At 38.2% G+C, this 20,451-nt stretch overlaps 1 protein-coding gene across 3 annotated transcripts in view; it reads right to left on the minus strand.

Annotated features, from left to right (window-relative positions):
• Nucleotides 1-20,451, minus strand: part of dnah5 (dynein, axonemal, heavy chain 5) — an 84,695-nt gene that overhangs the window by 60,191 nt on the left and 4,053 nt on the right. For 2 of the 3 annotated variants that reach the window (XM_027287384.1, XM_027287382.1), the window contains exons 2-29: nucleotides 16,040-16,174; nucleotides 15,792-15,876; nucleotides 15,466-15,623; nucleotides 14,049-14,267; nucleotides 13,755-13,892; nucleotides 13,005-13,181; nucleotides 12,718-12,831; nucleotides 12,490-12,597; nucleotides 11,905-12,027; nucleotides 11,534-11,749; nucleotides 10,080-10,187; nucleotides 9,807-9,892; nucleotides 8,514-8,721; nucleotides 8,278-8,391; nucleotides 7,766-7,972; nucleotides 7,566-7,646; nucleotides 6,626-6,716; nucleotides 6,152-6,297; nucleotides 5,424-5,592; nucleotides 4,838-5,092; nucleotides 3,564-3,760; nucleotides 3,168-3,261; nucleotides 2,366-2,508; nucleotides 2,069-2,145; nucleotides 1,858-1,982; nucleotides 1,463-1,698; nucleotides 349-567; nucleotides 89-151 (exon numbers count right to left, since the gene is read on the minus strand). In XM_027287384.1, coding sequence (XP_027143185.1) covers nucleotides 89-151; nucleotides 349-567; nucleotides 1,463-1,698; nucleotides 1,858-1,982; nucleotides 2,069-2,145; nucleotides 2,366-2,508; nucleotides 3,168-3,261; nucleotides 3,564-3,760; nucleotides 4,838-5,092; nucleotides 5,424-5,592; nucleotides 6,152-6,297; nucleotides 6,626-6,716; nucleotides 7,566-7,646; nucleotides 7,766-7,972; nucleotides 8,278-8,391; nucleotides 8,514-8,721; nucleotides 9,807-9,892; nucleotides 10,080-10,187; nucleotides 11,534-11,749; nucleotides 11,905-12,027; nucleotides 12,490-12,597; nucleotides 12,718-12,831; nucleotides 13,005-13,181; nucleotides 13,755-13,892; nucleotides 14,049-14,267; nucleotides 15,466-15,623; nucleotides 15,792-15,867 — 3,948 coding nt within the window. In that variant the 5' untranslated portion in view covers nucleotides 15,868-15,876; nucleotides 16,040-16,174. The remainder of the gene's footprint in view (nucleotides 1-88; nucleotides 152-348; nucleotides 568-1,462; nucleotides 1,699-1,857; nucleotides 1,983-2,068; nucleotides 2,146-2,365; nucleotides 2,509-3,167; nucleotides 3,262-3,563; nucleotides 3,761-4,837; nucleotides 5,093-5,423; nucleotides 5,593-6,151; nucleotides 6,298-6,625; nucleotides 6,717-7,565; nucleotides 7,647-7,765; nucleotides 7,973-8,277; nucleotides 8,392-8,513; nucleotides 8,722-9,806; nucleotides 9,893-10,079; nucleotides 10,188-11,533; nucleotides 11,750-11,904; nucleotides 12,028-12,489; nucleotides 12,598-12,717; nucleotides 12,832-13,004; nucleotides 13,182-13,754; nucleotides 13,893-14,048; nucleotides 14,268-15,465; nucleotides 15,624-15,791; nucleotides 15,877-16,039; nucleotides 16,175-20,451) is intronic. The other variant, XM_027287383.1, reaches the window with a different exon arrangement.

A 20,451-nucleotide genomic window follows, 5' to 3' on the forward strand; every position in this document is an offset into this window, starting at 1 on the left:
AATAATAAATATATAAAAGAAAATTACAAACACACATACTAAAGAATAACTTATTGACTATGCTCAGCTCAGGTCGTCACTAACAAACCTGGAACATGATGAGTCTATCACTGGCATCCTGAGGAGCTAGCCCCACCACCATGGGGCCATCCTGAAGCAGAGAGGAAAAAGTGAGTCTATGGGCATATCCCAATTCCCTTAAATGCATTCATGTTTTCACCACTTGCGTCTTTTCCTTGCATCTTAGTCCCTCGTGTTGTGCACACAAGGAGTGATGCAAGGAAAAGATGTGACGTTAGCACATTACTGTATGTGGCTGCAAGGCATGTCTTGCATTTTCTCCTTTACCTTCTCATAATCTTGGTAAAAGTGCTGACAGTCTTCCAGGAAGGTCTCCACATTGCTCACAAGCTCTCCTCGAAAGTTGGGCTGCAGGGCTACCAGTTCGTTCTGTATTTCTGTGCTCCGGGACAGCATCTTCTCCCAGGTGTAACGTAGCGTGTCCACCTTATCTGCCTCCTCTTTGGCCACTGACAGCTCATATTTATGAAGCATAGCATAGGATTCCTGTGAGGAAGAAAAAAATGGAAAGATCAACGCTTCAGAGGAGACTGCATGAATCAAGCTCTCATGGTTAAATTGCTGCAAAGAAACATGCATCTGTGGTTCCCACTGTGAAGCATGGAAGAGCAGGTATGATGGTGTGGGGGTGCTTCGCTGGTGACACTGTTGCAGATTTATTCAAAATTAAGTGAGTATGGCTACCATATCATTCTGCATTGACATGCCGTCCCATGTGGTTTGCACTTAGTGGGACCATCATTTGTTTTTCCACAGGACAATGAAATAAAACACACCTCCAACTATGTCAGGGCTATTTGACGAGAAAGAGAGTGATGGAAGTTGGCTTGCAGATTTAAGTAAAACAGCCAACAAGTTCCTTCAAACTATTGGAAAACCATTCCAGGTGAGCTGATTAAGACAAAGAATATGCAAAGCTGTCATCAAAGCAAAAGGTAACTACTTTGAAGAACGCAAAATATAAAACATATTTTGCTTTGTTTATACTTTCTTTTTTGGTTACCACATAATCCTATATGGCATTTCATAATTTTCTTCAATGTTGATCTACAATGAAATAATAGTAGTAAATAAAAGAAATAATTTTAAAAAAGAAAAGGAAAACCATCAAATGAAATTGAATCAATCCTTTAGACCGCCACTGTATACAAAATCATGATTTCAGTAATTTATCAAACATTTACAGTACATAAAACATGTAAGAGTTTTAGCTCTAGTATTTCTTCTGCAATTGTGAGATTCTGATACAGCGTCATTTACTCAAATGCATGTATGTTTATATGTATGAAATGAGTTAGCTGAAATGTTCTCATGTAAAGTACTAAAATCATCTCTTCCCACTGTGTCTATGCTGCATGAAAGACATAATGCCCTGCTTTACCTCTATGGGACCAACTTGAAAATCAATAGATATCTGGTGCTCTCTGATCTCCTTGAGAGCTGCCATGGCGATGCGAATGTCATCCAGGTCTTTGATCTGTCGATTCAGTTTCTTCCCTGCTTCATCTACAAAAGCAAAGATCTGTTCCATTTCCGAGCGATACTTCCTGTTACAGTACAGTCCATAGTCGACCATCCAGTTCTTGGTTTCAGCAGTGAGGGACATCTTCAGGTCAGCTGGTACAAAGAAATATATGTGAGCATGCAGAGATCAGGAGCTGGAAGTCAGTTTTCTATTTCATGTCGGTGTCAAGTTTTCTTTACACTCCTTATTAGTAATGAAAAACAAGGAACAGGTAGTTTAAGTTCAAGCTAAGAATTGCAACTTAATCTAACCTGTAAATAGAGCTAAAGCTCCTACAGTGATGTACTCTGGTTCAGAGTTTATTTCCACCTCCAGATCTCGATAGAAAAGAATCTGGCTCTCAAACTCTGACAGCAAGGGACTGCCCTGGATGAATCTGTAACATAAAAAAAACATAAACCGTTAGTTCTCAGTGGTAAGAGCCAGATATGAATGAATGAACAGTTATTCAGTTCATTATACCTCCGCATGGTGTCTTCACGGTCCTTTCTCCAGATGTGATGGTAACAGCTAAAGCGGTCTAGGGCAGTCATCACTTCCTGCTCAACAATATGCAATAAGAGTTACGAGAAAATAGAATGCAGATAGACGGATAATTTCTATTTATAGGGGGACATGGAGATTAAAATTTAAAAACAGGAAATTTAACTTGTTTATTACAAAAAAAATAGAATAGTGTTGTGTGCTCTTTTTTAATTTGTTTATCTTAGTCTTAGTCTAGCCAATTTTATACATGTTATATGCTTCAATGGCATGTACCTTTTTGGTGGAGCTGATGGATGTGCTAAGAACAGACACTAGTTTGACTATCTCCTTATTCTCAGACACACTTTTGTGGTAATTTCTAGCTTGGAATGGGATGGCCTGGATCACAGATGCTGAAATTTCTGAGGTGCTGCCATCTGAAAAGGAAAGAGTTTGGGTGATTGTTCAGACAGCTGGAATATTATAACAAACATTTATAAGGTTGAGTCTTCTTCAGTATTGTATTCTACAGTATGTTTTAAGAAATGACTTCATCACTTTTTTTCGTTTTTTAACCCTGGTAATACATTTCTCAAGCTTCAAATATCATGTTACCTAAAATCATTACCACCGTAACATAGAACATGGACAGTTTATAGAACGTTCATATACAACAAGTCAAAGTTTATGTTCCTTTCAGTAAATCCATCACCAGGCCACTTTTTCACTCATCAGCAGGCAGGAGTTTCACAACATTACCTCCATGTTAACCAGGGTGCAACAGTGACTAAAAGGGCTGCTCTATCTAAATGGATTTTAAAATGTCTTTTGTTTAAATGTCTTTCTTCCAAGGCCACTGACATGCCATTTTCATCACCACATCTGTATCTGCTCCTAGTCAGATCAGGTTTTGCTCTGCTGAGCTGTGAAATAAGAAGATCTTATTATCAAGTGACTGTGGAACAGTAGCTAATGATCAATGTTCTGGTCTGCATGTTGGAAACAATGTGGTTTAATCACTCAGAAGTCAAATATTGGCAAACTGTATGAACTGCTGAGGTCAGAAAGTTAGGTGAGGTCTAATGTTCTCATGTACCAGCCAGGCTCCTGTATGTTGTTGCCCCATCCTCTGATTCACTGTCAGAACTGTCCTGTTTCAGAGCCGCCATTCGTCTTTCATTCATCTTTCTCTGTAAAAGGGAAAACAGACATTAAGGAAGACCTCAAGGTTAACATGGAAAAATGAATTATCATTAATTACTGTAATTACACAGCTCAATTCTGATTGGTCAATTACTGCATTCTATGGCCCATCATTTCTGTATAGCAGACAGTTGCTATGAATAGCAGGTCATTGCCATGGACACAGTTCTGATCATAGACTCTGGAGGACCATAATGGACACAATAAAATCATTTTTAATCAATAAACTGAAAAATCTAAATATTTACATTTCATATTTCTATGTTTACCTTCATCAGATTAAACCCACCTTGGAGATCCTTTCTTTGCTCCACTGGCTGACCCCTTTGCTGACACTGACTACACACTCTACAGCCCTGTTTAGAGCCTGTTGGACCTCCTCCAGAGCAGGGATCATGGTGATGTTAGGGATAGAGAGGGTCACATTGACTCTGAAGATTGCCTGCTGACTGCAGTTTTTGCCACGACTGTGTGAGTCACCCTCAGCTACAGGAGAGAAGAACAATTTGATGTGAATAAAGAACAACCTTCTATGAGCTCTGTGCACTTAACAGGTAACAATCAACCTCACATCTATCATACCCGATACAGCTGATATGGACATGTGGTCAAACAGACTTGCTTGTTTGACACAACATTTTTTAAAGATTTTTTCCAATGGGAGGATCTTATCCCAACTCCAGTGTGACTGTTCAGAAGAAGCACAAAGTATTTCAAGTTTCATTGCAGCTTTCTGGCAGAAAATATGCAATGCACTTTACAAGGGCTCCAGAATGAAATTACAATTGCCTGTCAAGGCATAGAAGCCATATATTCATTCTTAGCACTTAATGTTAATAACCCTGATGTTGAATATAATGTATGTGGGATGAAAGACTGCAAGCATTAAAAAACAAAAAAAAAACAAAACAAAAAAAACATGATATAGATCCTTTTAGCAATTAAAGTCACTTTTATCATTATTTACAGATCAGGTGTTCTTTGAACAGCTCCATATTATAAAAATATCAAAAAGGCAGAAATATTGTTCATAATCTTATTATGAAAGCAGCAGCACTTAATAAGAAAATAATGACCTGTATATTTAGCCACTTGATTATGAATTAAACGACAACAATGAATATTAAACATAGCTGAACTTTGGTGTTTACCTAGATGACCATATTGGTGCAAAGTTTTGTACAATGCCAAATAAAATAACGACATCAAATAAATCACATGAAAAACAATTTAAGATAATTAAGAAACTGCCTGTTTCTCCTGAAATCTGTAGTGAACATGATGATTCATGGTCTGCAGACTATCAAATCTTTCAAAAAACAACCTGGCAATTATTTGAATTTAATGTGATTATGGCTATCTGACCACAAGATTGTGGTATTAACACATAAACGAAGCTGCTGGACAGCAGCTAGGATAGTAAAGGCAATTTTGATACAATACGAATCAAATTTACTTTTGTGTCTTCTCAGAATGTTGATACATTTTAAGAGAAACATTTTTTTATATATTATATTCAGATGCGTAGTACTGACAATACCAAAATGGTTACATAAGACCCACCCATAAAATGCATCAGCGAGGAGGCGTGGATGCGCTTCCGTAGCATCTCCAGGGTGTTACGTGTTAATCTGAGCAAAGCATCCACATTGCGTTGGTTGAAGTATGAGAGCAGCTCCTGGGCTTCCTCCTCCATCACTTCCATCAGGTCCCTCTTCTTCTTCCTCCTCACCAAGGGAGAGGAAGGGCCTACGCTGGCAGGAGGGAGCAAGGTGTTTCTGGAGAACAAACGGCCCTCTGAGCGTCCCTCATCTTCACCTAAGATGCAAGTGGTGACACATTTACTCTTAGCTACAGTTCCCCTTGACTAATTAGGAATAACCCCAAGCTCTACCATAGCAAAACCAAACAGAAACTCACAGTAACTGGTTTATCACACATGCACATAATATTTAAAGAGGCAAAGCATAAATGAAAGTTAAATTCATAAGATTACAAACTGGGGCTTTATCAGATATGTCCTTTCTTTTCTTCCGTGCCTCTGTTCTGATTTACTATTTGATATCAACCTCCTCTATTCTAGTTTGTTCCATTACATTATAATCATAATCTATATTATTTGAATTCAAAAAGGAAAATGTTAGTATACCTTCACTATCAATGGTCTTGCTCTCAGCACAGCTTTCTTCCTCAACCTTCTCCACCTCCTCTCTCTGATTGTGGTCAAACTCCAGCAGCATGTTGATCAGTTCATTAGCAGCCTCCTCCACTAGTGAGCTTTTAGTATGGAGACTCTGGGCTTGCCTTATGCACAGGTCCTATACACATTATACATATACATACACATACATATTTGATATGTACATTAAATATGGTGGGTAGTGCACTACAGAATAGCATTAGCTACAGGGTTTCACCAGGGCGCCCACAACCACAAAAAAGAACTTAATTAGTGTCAGTGATTTCTACACAGTATAGAGCATCCTTCCATGAGTCAAAAAGTACTTCACATCATTGTAGTATGCAGTACAATTACCTTTGTCTTTGTGAGTGAATCATGCACTGAATAACTTTGTTGTAATAACTTAACAGCTATTGCATCACATTAAGAAATCATGACTGTAATAGCTTTGACTGCTAATAGGAGGCTTTGCACTTATCCACAAGTAGTGTCACAAGAAATACTGTATGTAAGCAATAGTGTTAATGTAGGGTATCATATAAATCTATACATGATATACAAAATGTATCAGTAATGTTAACAATTATTACTTAGGGAACAAAACCTTTGAAAAGAAGAAAATTATTTTAAAGACAGGGGACAGTAGCTGTTGCATAACAGGTGGGTATTATTTGAAACAAACTGTATTGATTTACCCTGGTGGTCTGAACAAATTCTTCACAGGTGACCGGTTCATCTTCTGGCAGAACACACAATGTGGATCCGCTCATCTCCTGCAGCACTGCATCTATCCTAAACTCCACCAAGTCATTTACCCTGTCCATCAGCAGCTCCAAGTCAACTGGAGAGATTAGAAAAACACAATTGGACACAGAACAGAAGTGAAGAGGAATAGGATGGCAAACATTAGATGAAGGGAAGGAGAGAGGGGCAGGTGAGGCAAAAAATGTACAAAGTAAAAAGTAAAGAAAGGCCAGAATAAAAAATGAAAAGGAGCTTAGACAGCATACATACTGTATGTGAGAGCTACTTGTAAGAACAGACACACAAACAGTGAGTGCACAGTGAATCCATTAATGTAAATTTTATCAAATGCTGCCAGTGCTGAGTTGCCAGATGTCTTATGAGTCAGCATGCAGGACATTGATCTCACTGGATTTTTTGCTTACCCAAAGCCTTGTCGATGCGACTGAGGTACTTGTCTATGTTCAGAGATGTCCAGTTGAGGGAGGTCAAACCCGGCTGTATAGCATCATCTACCTGCCAAGTCAGTGAAATATGATGATGCACTTTGTAACAGCTGCTGTGCACAATCAGATTCATTTTGTCATAAACATTTTGTCACATGTTAAATGTTGATGTAAAACAAATATTATCTCCATCATAATCTACAACAGAATACATTTTAACAGTCCTAAAGACAGTCCTAAAGAGTCTAAACCACCCAAACATTATTGTTGTAACTGGTAAAGTTGGGATGATTGAATTTCACTATGATTGTATCCCATTATTATATGTGACAAATGAATTTCTTTGTATAAATTATTGCTGAGTAGCTTGTGAACTTTTCCCCTTGGAATCAATAGTCTTATCTTAACCAATAATGATACACCATAATTTATTTGTTATATTTTAGATAATCAATATTAATCTGCAAAGTAAACTAAAGGTATCAAATCAATGTAGTGGAGTAAAAAGGACAATATTTCCCTAAATATACTCAAGTCAAGTAGATGTACAGAAGTTCAGCAATAATAATAATAATACTAAGAAGAAGAAGAAGAAGAAGAAGAAGAAGAAGAAGAAGAAGAAGAAGAAGAAGAAGAAGAAGAAGAAGAATAGATGTACTTCAGCACTAGGTAAAGTTTCAGAAGCATGTTACTATATTCCCACCATTAAAGTTGTGTTATCATTTGAATAGTATTCATTTTGAAAAACAATTAATCTGGTGGATTATATGGCGAGCAATGCTAGTTGCTAACCTCATTATTCTAAATGATGTTTTATCTAGTGGAACATTGAACATCAACATCAACAACATATGAATACCACCTAACATGCAGGGTTTGGGCTGTGAGTTATATGCATCTTGACATAACAGCATCTTACCTTAGCTACATGCGGCATGGCCAGCTGTTCAAAAGCACTCTGAATCTTAGCCCGCACTCTGGTGTTCTCACTCAACATTAACTGAAAGGAGAAAGTTATTAATACAAAACATGAAATATGAAAAATTAACTTTGATCCCTCATGTTGCTTCTTTAGGTTTTATGTATTTGTAGATGTGTACAGCTGTGTGTAATATCCACCTGCAGTTTGTTGTAGTTCTTTTTGAGGGTGTCCTGTTTCTGCTGCAACAGAGCAGCAAAGAGCGGGATCTCTAAATTCATCTTTGTCATGCAATTCACCTCCCTGATCTGGGTCAGAATCTCTGGATCAAAGTTTACAAACAGCTCTCCTGACTCTGGAGACCTGACCAGCAGAGAGGCCTGAAGGCCGACCCGGGCATCCTCCATCTGGGTAGGAGATAATAATGTGGGTTGAATAGTTAAGTGAGGGTGGTGAGAAAGGAGAGGTGAGAAGAAAAGAAAAGATACAACAGAGAAAAACAGGAAGATGAAAGGAGAATTTGTAAGAGAGAGAAGGAAGTGGGCAAGAATAGGAGGGGAGAAAAAAAACACATACATATGTGCATGTTGTGTGACCATATCCATATTTTATATGCATGCTTGTGTGCCAAAAATGTTATTTTGTTACATGTCATTATTATATTATTAGAAATTCCACCCCAGTCCACATCATGTTTCCTCTCTTCCTTTACCTTTTTCATCCAGCTGTCGTGGTAAACCATCTCAAACTCCAACAGGACTCTTGCTACCCTGTTAAAGTTCTTGATGATCCTCTTGGCCTCTGGTGTTGAAAGAACTCCTGGATGCTACACAGGAACAAAATAACACTGTGTAACTTAAAAGAAAAAAATGCAGACAATACCAATGTAAATCAACCAAAAAAAACAAGCCAAATTTCTTTGTAGAGAAGCAAACAAATGTATATAACCTGTTGAAAGAGATCCATGGGACCCTGGATCCTTCTGGAATGCTGCCGAGCCCACATGATACGGCCTGCTACTGGGGGCATGTTCCGACCAATGGGGGGGTCCAGTTTTTGCTTCATGTAGATATGGGAGACCATTTCAATATCCCGGCCGTAGTTCTGCAGAATGAGCTGATACTTCTCGTCAATGCCAAGGTCTGGGATGCCCAGTCTGTCCAAAAATACAAATAGTCGCATTAGAATTCAAAAAAAGACAACCAATGTGTGAGTCAAGATATGATGTCAAATTAACTGTAGGGTATTCTAGGTCAACATCTATTACTCATGGCACAATAGATTTACAGTACTAAGTAAATCATGTCATGTCATGTCTACTGGAATGCAGCAACTGAACTTTTATAATTCCTGGCCATTTTTGTTCTGTGCTCCAAGGACAGTTAAGCCAGCCTCAGTCAACTTTCTCCTTCTTTCCTGTACTTTGTATGGGTTTGGCTTGTCTACATTAAAAACACAACCAAATATTTAAAAAATCGTGAAATGATAGTATATATATAATATATATATAAATTAATTTAGCAAATGTTAGCAAAACGTTAGTTAACTAGCTAATTATATCAATCATTAGCTAGCTAGTTACATCTGAGAGCAAATGTTAGCAAAATTGTAGGTATCTAGGGAGCTAAGCAGCCATTTTGACATGAAATAATAGGGTCAACAATGATACTAATTAAGGTTCTGTTCCATTAATTGCAACAGAGCCTTTCCAGTAAGCCAACATGCACAACAGCAGCATCCTGACTCTGTTTGAACTGAATGGACCTTAATTAGTATCATTGGTAACACCTGTGTTTACCGTCATGTCAAAATGGTTGCTGTGAAAAAGGTCTGTTTTCATCAATCGTTAGTGAGCTAGTTAGCTAGTGGTTTGCTGACATTAGCTTTGACTGTCACTTCACATTTTTAACCAGATTTGTTTGTATTTTCAATACAGATGAGCTAGCACATACATAGCATATCACTTAAGCATTCCAGCTGTTTTGCTTTGTCGGTAGTAGATGTTTAACAGATTATCTATAGAGTATATGTAACAGTTCACGAATATAGCCTAACGAAATTGTTTTTGTGCCTAAACCTAACCAAACCTTAAACACAGTGTAATATCAGAAAAATGCTTTTATTTGTAAAACAGTTGAATTGTTGAATCTCTCAACTAATAACATGCTGAAATGTTACAAACATTCTATAAACTATATGTAGGCAGTGTTATATGTCTAGAATGGTAAGTGTTTGGGTTACCTTTCAAATTTCTTCAGCACATTTAGAGCTCTCTCTGTATTTTGAATTTTTTCAAAGGTGCTATCCATGAAACTCTTGAGCTGGTTCTGCAAGACCAATGACAAAAAATATTGACAGAAGAAACAGTGCAGTGGAACATTTAAAGAGAAATTACAACAAAAATCCCCAAAATGGCTCCTATTAGGTCATACCTACAGTACAACAAGACAAGCCACAGGTGTTTTCACATATTTCCACCTTCTTAAGCATTTGTATCTGTAATATTTAACTTACATGAAGCTCAGTGGTGCTTTTGCAGAATTCCTCATAGTCAACATCAAAGTCAGTTCTTCTCTGGTCTAGGAAACTGTAATGTTTTTTCTTCATGTTCAGCACGATAGCCTATCACACAAGCACAGAGCAAGTTTTATTTTTAAACATTTAGCAGTTTATAAATAAAACATTTAAAAGCCTCTCAAAAATCATTACTTTGCTGTCAGACCTTACCTGGGAAATACTGCTATTCTGTCCAGAATTTAACCTTTTTAATCACATTTCCTTGACCAATAGTCCTTTTTCGCAACATCCATTTGAATGTGAAATAATAGGATAAATGCAGGTGTCACCAGTGATAGTAATTAAGGTTCTGTTCCATTCAGGTCAAACAAAATCAGGGTGTACTGTACAGGTTCACTGGAAAGGCTCTGCTCAACTAAATACAATGGAACCTTGATTAATCATTGGCAACACCTGTGTTTATACCCTACTATTTCATGTCAAAATAGTTGCTGTAAATAAGTCAACTGTGTGTCAGGACTTCACATGACATCACACTGATGTTGGAAAATATACCATCTCACAGTCTGGGCTTTTTTTTGGAAATGTAACACCAAATAGTAAAGCTTACCATGAATTATGTATATACTGAAGTTAACTGTCAATGTCTACAAAAGGAGAGGTCTGCAGTCTATTTTAACCCAGCTCTTACTTTACAGAAGGTAAACTGGAAAACATGCAAAACATTTGCAAGTAGAAAATACATACATATAAAATACATAAAACATTTTGGCGATGGTTCTCTATTCAAGTTCCATGCAGTTAGTATTGTCATATACATTAGTTATTAAGTGATGGTACAGTGGTAAAAGTTTATTTTACCACTGCATGCTGTCTACTATGAAAACAGACCATGCATTAATATAAGTTAAAAGCTGCAGTGAAACATTACCTCCCATTTTCCCTGCATTTCTGCAGTCTGTATGCCCAAGGAAGCAGAAACAAACAGATAGTTCACATCAATATACTCTCAAGGGAAAACAGCTACCTTTTTTTTTGCTTCTTTAACTTTGAATTTAAATACACTATGTGTATACTATTTCTGACAACAACAAAAAAAACTTGGCATTGTTACACTAATGTGCAACCCGAAGCTCTTTGCTGATGAAATACAACTACTTTTGGACACATTCTATTTTACAAGTAGCATCTCAGATATTTTATAAACTCTACATTCAAAAACAACAATATTTTTCACCTTCTATGTTTGTAGTGGTTATATAAGATACATAAACGTTGTTCTCTTCATTCCTGTAGCAACCTTACATGTGTTATTCCACTGACATAATCCATCAATGAATGGAAGAAGAAATACAGGCTCAGCTGATTAGCAGTAGCATTTCATCTGTGAATGAGAGCCCTTCTGTGTCAGAAATGTCTTGACAACAGTCTGATGTAAAAAATATACCCACTTGAAACCTGGTAGCCATGGTCTCCAATCCTTCTATCTTAGAGTCCTGCAGGGCAGAGTAGGTGGAAATGGTGCTGAACATTTCCAGGATCTTGTTGAGTCGTTGCTGGAATGTGTCAAACTTCCAAAAAATGTACATCTCACTGAAGTCAAACTGTCTCTCTGAGGGAGTCTTTTCTAGCTTCTCCTTGGTTCGGTGGAAACACCTCTGGTACTCCTGGTGGTTCAAAAGTCATTTCACCGGTCTTTTTCTTTCCAAACAATACATACACATATTAAACAGTAGGGCAGATACGTTTTGTAAAAACAAAAAACCCCACATATAATAGACATATTAATAGATATATTCTGCCAATAAGCAGTATACAGTACCTGGTTTAGGTGAATGGCAGCTTTGATTTTGTCCACTACAAGTTGCTGAGGCTGGTCCCATATTGAATTAGAGCCATTATTTGTGATGTAGGCCTTGCAGGCTGTGATCATCTGGTTTGTAACCTGGAAATATTGATGGGTATAGTGAAAAGGGATAGGCATTTTAATCCATTATGGATCCAACTGAGTAACCTAAGTAGCAAGACATTTGTGTGTATTATGTGTATTATCATGACCAAGGATGTCAAAAGGTTAAAGGTGCAATTTGTAATGCTGTAATATGGCCCATAAAACATGCTGTCCTCATTTTTTCTGTCAGAAATCGAGACAGGAATTTGTTCACTGCGATGTTAGAAAAGTAAATTCTACAAATCCTTTTGTGTATACATATTATTTTTTACTCTAGGTTAATGTAACAATGGAAAGTTTCAGTGGTTATTTTTATTTATTCAGAAAAAAGGAAAATTGAAGTGTTAATGGAACACAATATCCAGACTGTAGGTAAACAGATTTGCTGCATCCCATTGTTAATTATAATGTATTCCTTGATACTGTTTCATTGTACAAAACCACAGCCGCACCTACCTTAACAAAAAGCGATGTAATCTTTTCTGATGTGTTGTAGTAGCGAGAAATACTGTGAATCATCTTGATGGCATTGATCAGACCTGGAATTGCATCCACCATCGAAACCTGGGTGAAACAGAAATGATACCTTATGAGTGTTTGTACAACTTATTACATGCACTTGCACATTAAAACGACTTTTCGTGCAACAGTTCATTCTTTCTTTAAAGAAAGTATTGTTCTTACAGGGTCACTGTTGTAGAGAGGATCACAAAACTTCTCTAGACTGTAGAGGTACTTGACATTGTCTTTGGCCTCGTTGGCTGCATCAGTAATCCTGGTGTCCAGTTCCCGCCATGACTGGACAGAGCAAACCGTTATTGCATTTAATGTACCACTGTATCACACTAATAGTACAGTTAAAATTCATATGAATCAAAACATCATCTTGAAGAAAAGCAAGCAATAAACATTGATATGATGGACGGAAGAGATGGGCAGAATCAAAATAGTGCCCCATGAAGCCTTCTGACCTTTATGAGTTTAGATTTGGCCATCAAGAGCACACCCAGTACAGCTTTGACATCAGGGCTCTTCAATTGGTCCAGAAGGTAGTTGAAGCGGGACATTCGTTTCTTCCAGTGGTCCAACTCAGCACGAGGGCCAAGGTCATCAGCCTCTTTTCTCAGCTGGTCACTCTCAGCTAGAACCTGGAGACCAGAATTACTTTATATCTACTTACTGTTTATGCATCATGTCTACAGTTCATCTTATGCTTTTCCTAAATTTCATTTTATTGTGGTATCCCTCCATATTGCACTTAAATTAATTTGAATCATTAAATGTTTAAGGTGTGATACACATCTATGAAAACATGATTAGGTCAACATTTTTACTAATACTGTGTGCTGCCAAAATACAGCAGTAACCACATGTACATACAGCAGTAAATGTGTGATAAAAATTATATTTTACATCTGCCCTGATAGAGAGCTTTGCTACTTTTCAGGATGAACATGTATTTTAAGCATTTGCTGCTCCGTTCCATTAAATATTTAACACCTATCCAATCAAATATGTGTCTGTTCAGCTTCATCTTATACATGGCACATTTAAAGACTTTTCAACCAGACTTGGATCTGTGAATAAATTCTGTTTTAAAATCAGGGTACAATTTACTATACACAACATCGAGGAGTACGGCATTACAACAGGTTTGAGGCTAAATAATAATTGTGAAAAGTTTGAAGATAACTTCTTACCTATTACCTTACATGTCTCACCTGTTCTATCTGTTTGATCCAGACTTTCATGCAGGCTTCTATCTTTTCTGTGGACTCTGTGCTGTTGGCTGCTGCCATGTAGTCTGATGGGCCTTTCAGCACCCGCAGGTCAAATGTGTCACACTCTTTCAAGGTAACCTGGAGGCAAGCCATGCCGGTTAATTGTCTATTTCTATTTGTCTCCAAATCATTATGCATTTTTTTGGTGTTTAAAGCAACATATAGGGTGCCAAGTGCTGGCAATGGTGTGATATCTGCTGAGGGCACACATATTTAACAGTGTCTGTTCCTTACCTTTTCTTGCAGGCTCTCCTGTGCTCCAGCCAAAACAGACACAAAACTTTCTAATGATGATATGAAGTCCTGTTTGACAGCCTGGGCCTGGGGACTGGCCGTCTCCCCCCAGCCATGGTTCATCTTCCTTAGCGTGGGGATGAAGATCTCAGAAAGCAACTGCTCCACACTTTTTAACAGACCCATGTCTGTTGTGTCCAGCATATTGAAATTTACATCCTAGAGAGAAATAAAAGTGCACACATCTCACACACATATATCTTAATCTAAAAGGTTATGGTAATGACTGCAATATATAAATCCCTCACTACAGGGTATGCATACTGCATCAGACATTCCTATTTCGTTAAACCATCCCACAGTGAAAAACAGTTTCTGTCCAGTGCAGGGACATCCTTCCCTTAGATAAAGGGCCGAAACAGAGTCATTATAATGAGTCTACTTATTGAGGGTGAAATGGTGTGATATCCCCCTTCCTCTCTTCACTATCAGGGAACCAGGATTACAGTTGTAATCTCTTTGAAGTATTCCCTTGCTATCTCAATATAAGCTTAATTTGAAGACTGACTGCTGTTCACTCCTGGGTAGAAGGTCCCAGGACACAGTACTCACACTGAATGTGTCAGAGTTGGTTCAGTAACATCAAACTGATGAGTGTGATGTGACACCAAACTTACAGATGAACATATCCTGAAGAGAAATGCCCTTGAATGGGGCCCAGGATGCTGCCATGCCCCTAGTGATGTGAGCATGCAGACCAGATGGGGTCTAGAGACTCTTGCTAGTGTAGCAAAACTCTCTACCAACCACTGGGAATGTTGTTAAGATTAAGGTTTGCCTGTATGTGGAGAAGCCCAGGAAACAGTTTTATGTCTTCCTTAATCAAATAGTGTTGTCTCACCTGATTAATTTATTTCTGTTTTATTTGATATAAAATAATAATAAAAAAGACTTTTACACTACTTTCTGAGACACACATTTTTGTGTGTGTGTGTGTGTGCACGTGTGCAGATGCACACGCACACACACACGCCATGTTATCCTTGCCCCCTCTCTTGCTGTGAATGTCTTGTAGAAAACATGCCCTGTTATTCGTGGTGGTGATTAACTTTGCTGCTGACAGCAGGTGATCAGCAAGAATCGGTAGCCAGAACTGCCCATGCTATCACAGTGCTATTGTCTCACTAGCTCTGTAAGAAAATAAGCTGTCTTATATAAGGGTCACAGGTATGGGCTCAAAGGAAAATCAAAGGAAAGGAAATTAAATGTCCTTTAGTATGTTTGAATTTGTCATTAAAGTGAAAGTTTCTTTTAGTTTTCTTTTCTTCTTTTTCTGTCCTTGACTGACCTTTACTTTCCCTGAAAATCATGACCTCAGGCTTACATTTCCAAAACGGTACTTTGAAAAGTGACTCACTCTGTGAATGTTCTCAGAGGTGATTGTCTTAGAAGTGTTGGCTCTGGTAAAGAACACACACACTCCGGTCAGCGCCACATCCCTCCCGTCTGTCACAAACACTTTGAACTTCTTGCTGCGAGCAACAAGCTGGGAGGGTGCAGAGGCTGCTGCTGCTGCTGAAATGAAGAATTGGACATAGAAACAACACCAGGCATCAGCATAGTTAGCTTGATCTTCATACTGGGGACTTGTATTTGAACCAAATTATTATTGATTTGGACCTAATCAATTACTGCTGTGATTGCTGACCCTGTTAATTCATATTCAACTGATTTTCACATTACCTGCTTCAACTGGCTCATTGTCCTGATAGTAGAACATGAGGTGTGGAAGACCTTGAGCAACAAAGAACTGCTCCATGCGATCAATCTGAGAAAGATGACAAGAAAACGTTTTGGCACCATACCAAAAGGGATGCAGTAATTTTATAAATCAATAAAAATATTAATTCATAATATCTGGAAAACGCTTCTCCTATTTGCTTTATTACAAAGAAAAAAACCAACAATGAATATGTATAAGTACAGGGTACCTGATTCCCCTCCAGTATGGCATCTTCCACATCAGCTTTCTCCAGCGCCAGGCATGCAGACACAATGCTGAGGATGTAGTCATGCCTAGCATCCAGCTGGGCCCGCTTAGCTTCACGTTCCTCTTTCAACTTTTGCTAAAACAAAATGTACAAACACTTTTACTTATTAGGAAGCCCTTACCTTTAAATTGATTTAGATTTTAGTGCTGATTTAGATTAAAACATCTAATTCTGTCATTCAGAATTGACTAAATTGAAGCTGAATTCATCTAAACTCTGGCTCACTGATGGTAAAAAAGAATAATACTCTACTGTCTTGTAATTTTTCCATGAGAGGAGCACATAACAAGTTAAGCCACCACATGACCAAAAAGCCAAGCACAAAGCCATTTAATCCTTATTTAACCTATTTTATATACTCTACACGTGATAATGAACCTGTTGGTAATGATAATTGGAGCACTCCTGTGGTCCTCTACTTTTTCTCAGACATGGATGGTTTCAATTAATTAGCAGTAGAATATGTCAAAAAATACTTAAAAATAAATAATCCTCACTTTACTGTGAAAACACAGGATCGTTGTCTGCTCTGTATATAGCTCTAGACAGAAATGACAGAAAATATCCAAAATAGACAGTCAGTATTCCTTCAAGACTTTCTCCATTCTCACCCCTCTACTTTTGAAAAGTGCTTCCATTTCTCTCCTTTGAAATGAACACCCATCCAAAGTCTGCAAAACTCAGGCTTCGTAGACAATCTTAAACAACAACACAGCCAGTCTACAACAGGTCGTAGCTTGTATTTGGTATGGTGGGACACTGTTATCAATGACAATGGGTTGCCAGGTTACACTGCTCAGTAACACAGGAACAAGGTTAGCCAATAAATTACATGAAACCTGGTATTGCATGGTGTGCCAGCTGCAGGGTGCATTTCAGTTCTCTCATTTACCCTTCCTTTTTATCTGTCTAGAATTTAAACAGGAGGTGACAAAAATAGCTATGTCAGGCTTACAATATTTTTTGCACTGACGTCACCATGGTCAGACTATCTTTTAAAAGTCCTTCTTTGACAACAAAGCAGAAACATCCAACTGTGACTGGGCATGCCAAAAATAGAACAGAGACTTCTGCTCTTTTATACCACTCTGTTTAGACATTTTTTAACAACTGGATTAAACTTTAACATTGAGAAAGACACATTAAGTGATCTAGTGTCTCTCTCATCATGATGTACTCCTTCTCTCTCCCCCTCTCCCTTCCTTGTGCTTTTAAAGTACACATTCTTTGTATGTACTTCATAGAACAGTGATTTCACTATTCTGTAGCTTCAACCTTAAAACATCTATTTTTTCTTGACAACTGAAACCCGGCTGCTGACGTCTGTAGTCTGGAGCGCGGGACATATTGTACATGCAAGCACCGTGGGTGAATCCCCATGGACTGGATTGAGCATCAGATTAGAGAGAATAGATGTGACAAGTTTTGAGAGATAGATCAGATAGAATCCTGAATAAAGCCTTGAAAGGAAAATAAAGCGGAAAAGGTGTCAGATCCAAAAGATGGCAAGGATGATTACATAAACACAAACACTAAAAGAATAAAGGGCTGCATGCATGAGCAAAAACAAACACAGGGAATGTAGATGCTTGGAAAAAAAGGAAAAGGTGAGAGATTGAAGTATAGGATCGGTAGTTGTGCACAACAAATAAAAACTGCAAGATCGGAAAAACTGTAAGATCGGAAAGTATATAACAAGGCATTGTAACTGGCAAAGACCTAAGGACAAGGATGGAAAACAGGAAGCAAGAGGGAGGGGACGAGTCTTCAGATCAGGGTGGTAAGTGTCAAGGTATTGATTCTTGTTAGTTGGGAGCCTGGGGGGTTGATCATGCAAAGCCAGAGTGAGGTGGAGCATGCCAACAACCGCACAAGCTAACTGTGTCAATAAGGTTAGTGAGAGAAGGCCAATACCAGCTTTAAAAGAGATCAGACAACAACCACATTTGCACTAAAGTGTGTACTGTGAAAGTAGACAAATAACATTTTTCTAAAGAGCCCAAACAGTGTCCACAGGCAGTATACTCAGACGCCATCAAAGCCTTCAGAATTATTAACTTTCTCACAGATCGTGGTAATATTTGACAAAGCCCAGCAAGCTATTCTTGCTGAACATTGGCTGCAACAGATAACAGGATGGTTGCTAAGCACAACAAAACTGCAGACTTGAAATTTACTCTCACTGCACACTCTTTTACTTGTGCTTAATGTAAACAGACATTGCATTGGTATCAGAGTCCTGTTATCTTTCACTCCTCTGTAGCTTATCTTAAACGTGAGAACAGACAGATCTATTTTAAGCACTCTCGTGGAACATTAGAGCACAGCGCTCACATGTACATACTGTAACCACTTAGACACTAACTGTACAATTTGAATTTCTAGACTGGAGATCTCATTTCAAGATTAGCAATCGTCATATATGAGATATACTCATGCTGAACAGACGTAACAAAACACATCAACCTCTGGTGGTATACACACAACAAACACTGACATCACAGGTCGACCATGAAAAAAGCATGCCAAGCCATCAGTTGCTGGGAGACCAGGCGTTTCACACCTTGTCTCTGCCTCTATTCCAAATTGTGTGAGCAACCATCTCAGCCTCCTTCAGCCCAGAGACAAACAATACAGACACAATGTAGTGTGGTGCACATTATTCAGGCAAGCAGACTAAGTCAATGCTGAATGCAATGCACAAATAAACAGAATACACTAGCCAACAGTAACAGGCTCCAACAATGTCAGACAGGCACACACACAGAACCACATTTAGTTATTTCCATACCACGGACACAGAGTCCCGCACTGACAGAGCCATGTAATAACAGCTACAACATTAATAGCTTTCAGAAGCAAACAAAGCCCCATTCTTAGATAAGCTATGGCAAGACCAACAATCCATATAATAAACAAACTGTGACTTTTGGAATTAAAAAGGAAACAGCTGTGGCAAAATGTGCAGCAGGACTGTTTGGCAGGAATATAGTCTGATAAAGTATCTAATATTAATAGCAATAGCAATTCAAAATGTTTTCAGCACCCTGGCAAAATCTCAAATAAACACAGTAATGATTTAGTCAAACTGAATCCAAATCTTCTGGGAAACAGAAAAAAAACATGCACAGTCAAAGTCTCAACACAGTTGTTATGGAAAAAGTTTTGCACCTATTTTAGTTCATTTAAAATTACACTGCGGCAAACAGCAGCCAGAGCTTGGCATCATATACGAGTATTCTGTGGATGGATAAACTAAAGTGGGAGAGAAACTTCAAATGACACCACAGCAAAAATAACAGCAGTGCCACAGTACATGATTTCTCTTACCTGAATGACTTTAGAAACTGTTTGTTTCCAGAGCTGTTTCCTAAACACCTGCGACATGGCAGCTTCTCCGCCTCTCTGCCTCCTATATCTCCTCTATAACCTGCTATCACTTTCTCATCTACATGTACACAGGAAAGCTGTATACTCTCTCCCTGGAAGGAACGAGCCCTATCAAGTTGTCAGTGGTGACCGCTCACCCAAGTGAGCAGAAGCTATGCTGGCTTTATGTCTGTATGTTTGAATTACCACCCATATATACAGTATATGTGGGTAAACAAACTGCAACACGTGGACAAAACAACACACAGCACAGCTCTGTTTGCAGGCACTTATTATACATCCACAGACTAATGTGCAGGATTGTGCACACAGAAACACCTCAGGTATCACTGATCTAACAGGACACGGTAGCAAGCTGAATCATAACTCGTCACTATTAACAAATAAGGGCTGAAGGGTGTGTTCTGCTCATGGACATCCACTATATTACGTATGCCACTTGATCACATGATAGGTCATAGATCTTGTTAAATGTTATTTAAAGGTCAGCAGCTATGGACTCAATTTCCATCTGCTTCTGCAGACATATTGAACAATGAAGTTTTTCCTTTTTGAAATAGCAGCTAAAAAAAACACAAAATTCACTGTGACTCAGTCAAAAATATTTTTTTGTTAAATGACTGAAAAGCTTGGTCCTCAAGTAGCTCTGCATTAGCAGTCACCACACAGCTCTTCTAATTCGCACTCCTGTATTTTCTAACATTTGATGATACAGCACGACAAGAGCAAAACTCAAAAACAAAATGCCAGAAAATTAGGAAAAAAAACTGATCTGACCTCACCTTGTCATTTCTGTTAATTAAGTGCACAGATTCTCTAATCTGTAATGGTCTTGTTATTTTTGTGTTATTAAAATCATGTTTGGATGGTAACAGAGATGTTAAAATAACACATTTATTCATGCAATATTGCAACTCAAATTTTAATTAAACTTGATGGGGTTTTTTTTGCAGTAACTACAA

The sequence above is a fragment of the Larimichthys crocea genome, chromosome XIII (assembly GCF_000972845.2).
Source record: "Larimichthys crocea isolate SSNF chromosome XIII, L_crocea_2.0, whole genome shotgun sequence".
Classification (NCBI taxonomy): domain Eukaryota; kingdom Metazoa; phylum Chordata; class Actinopteri; family Sciaenidae; genus Larimichthys; species Larimichthys crocea.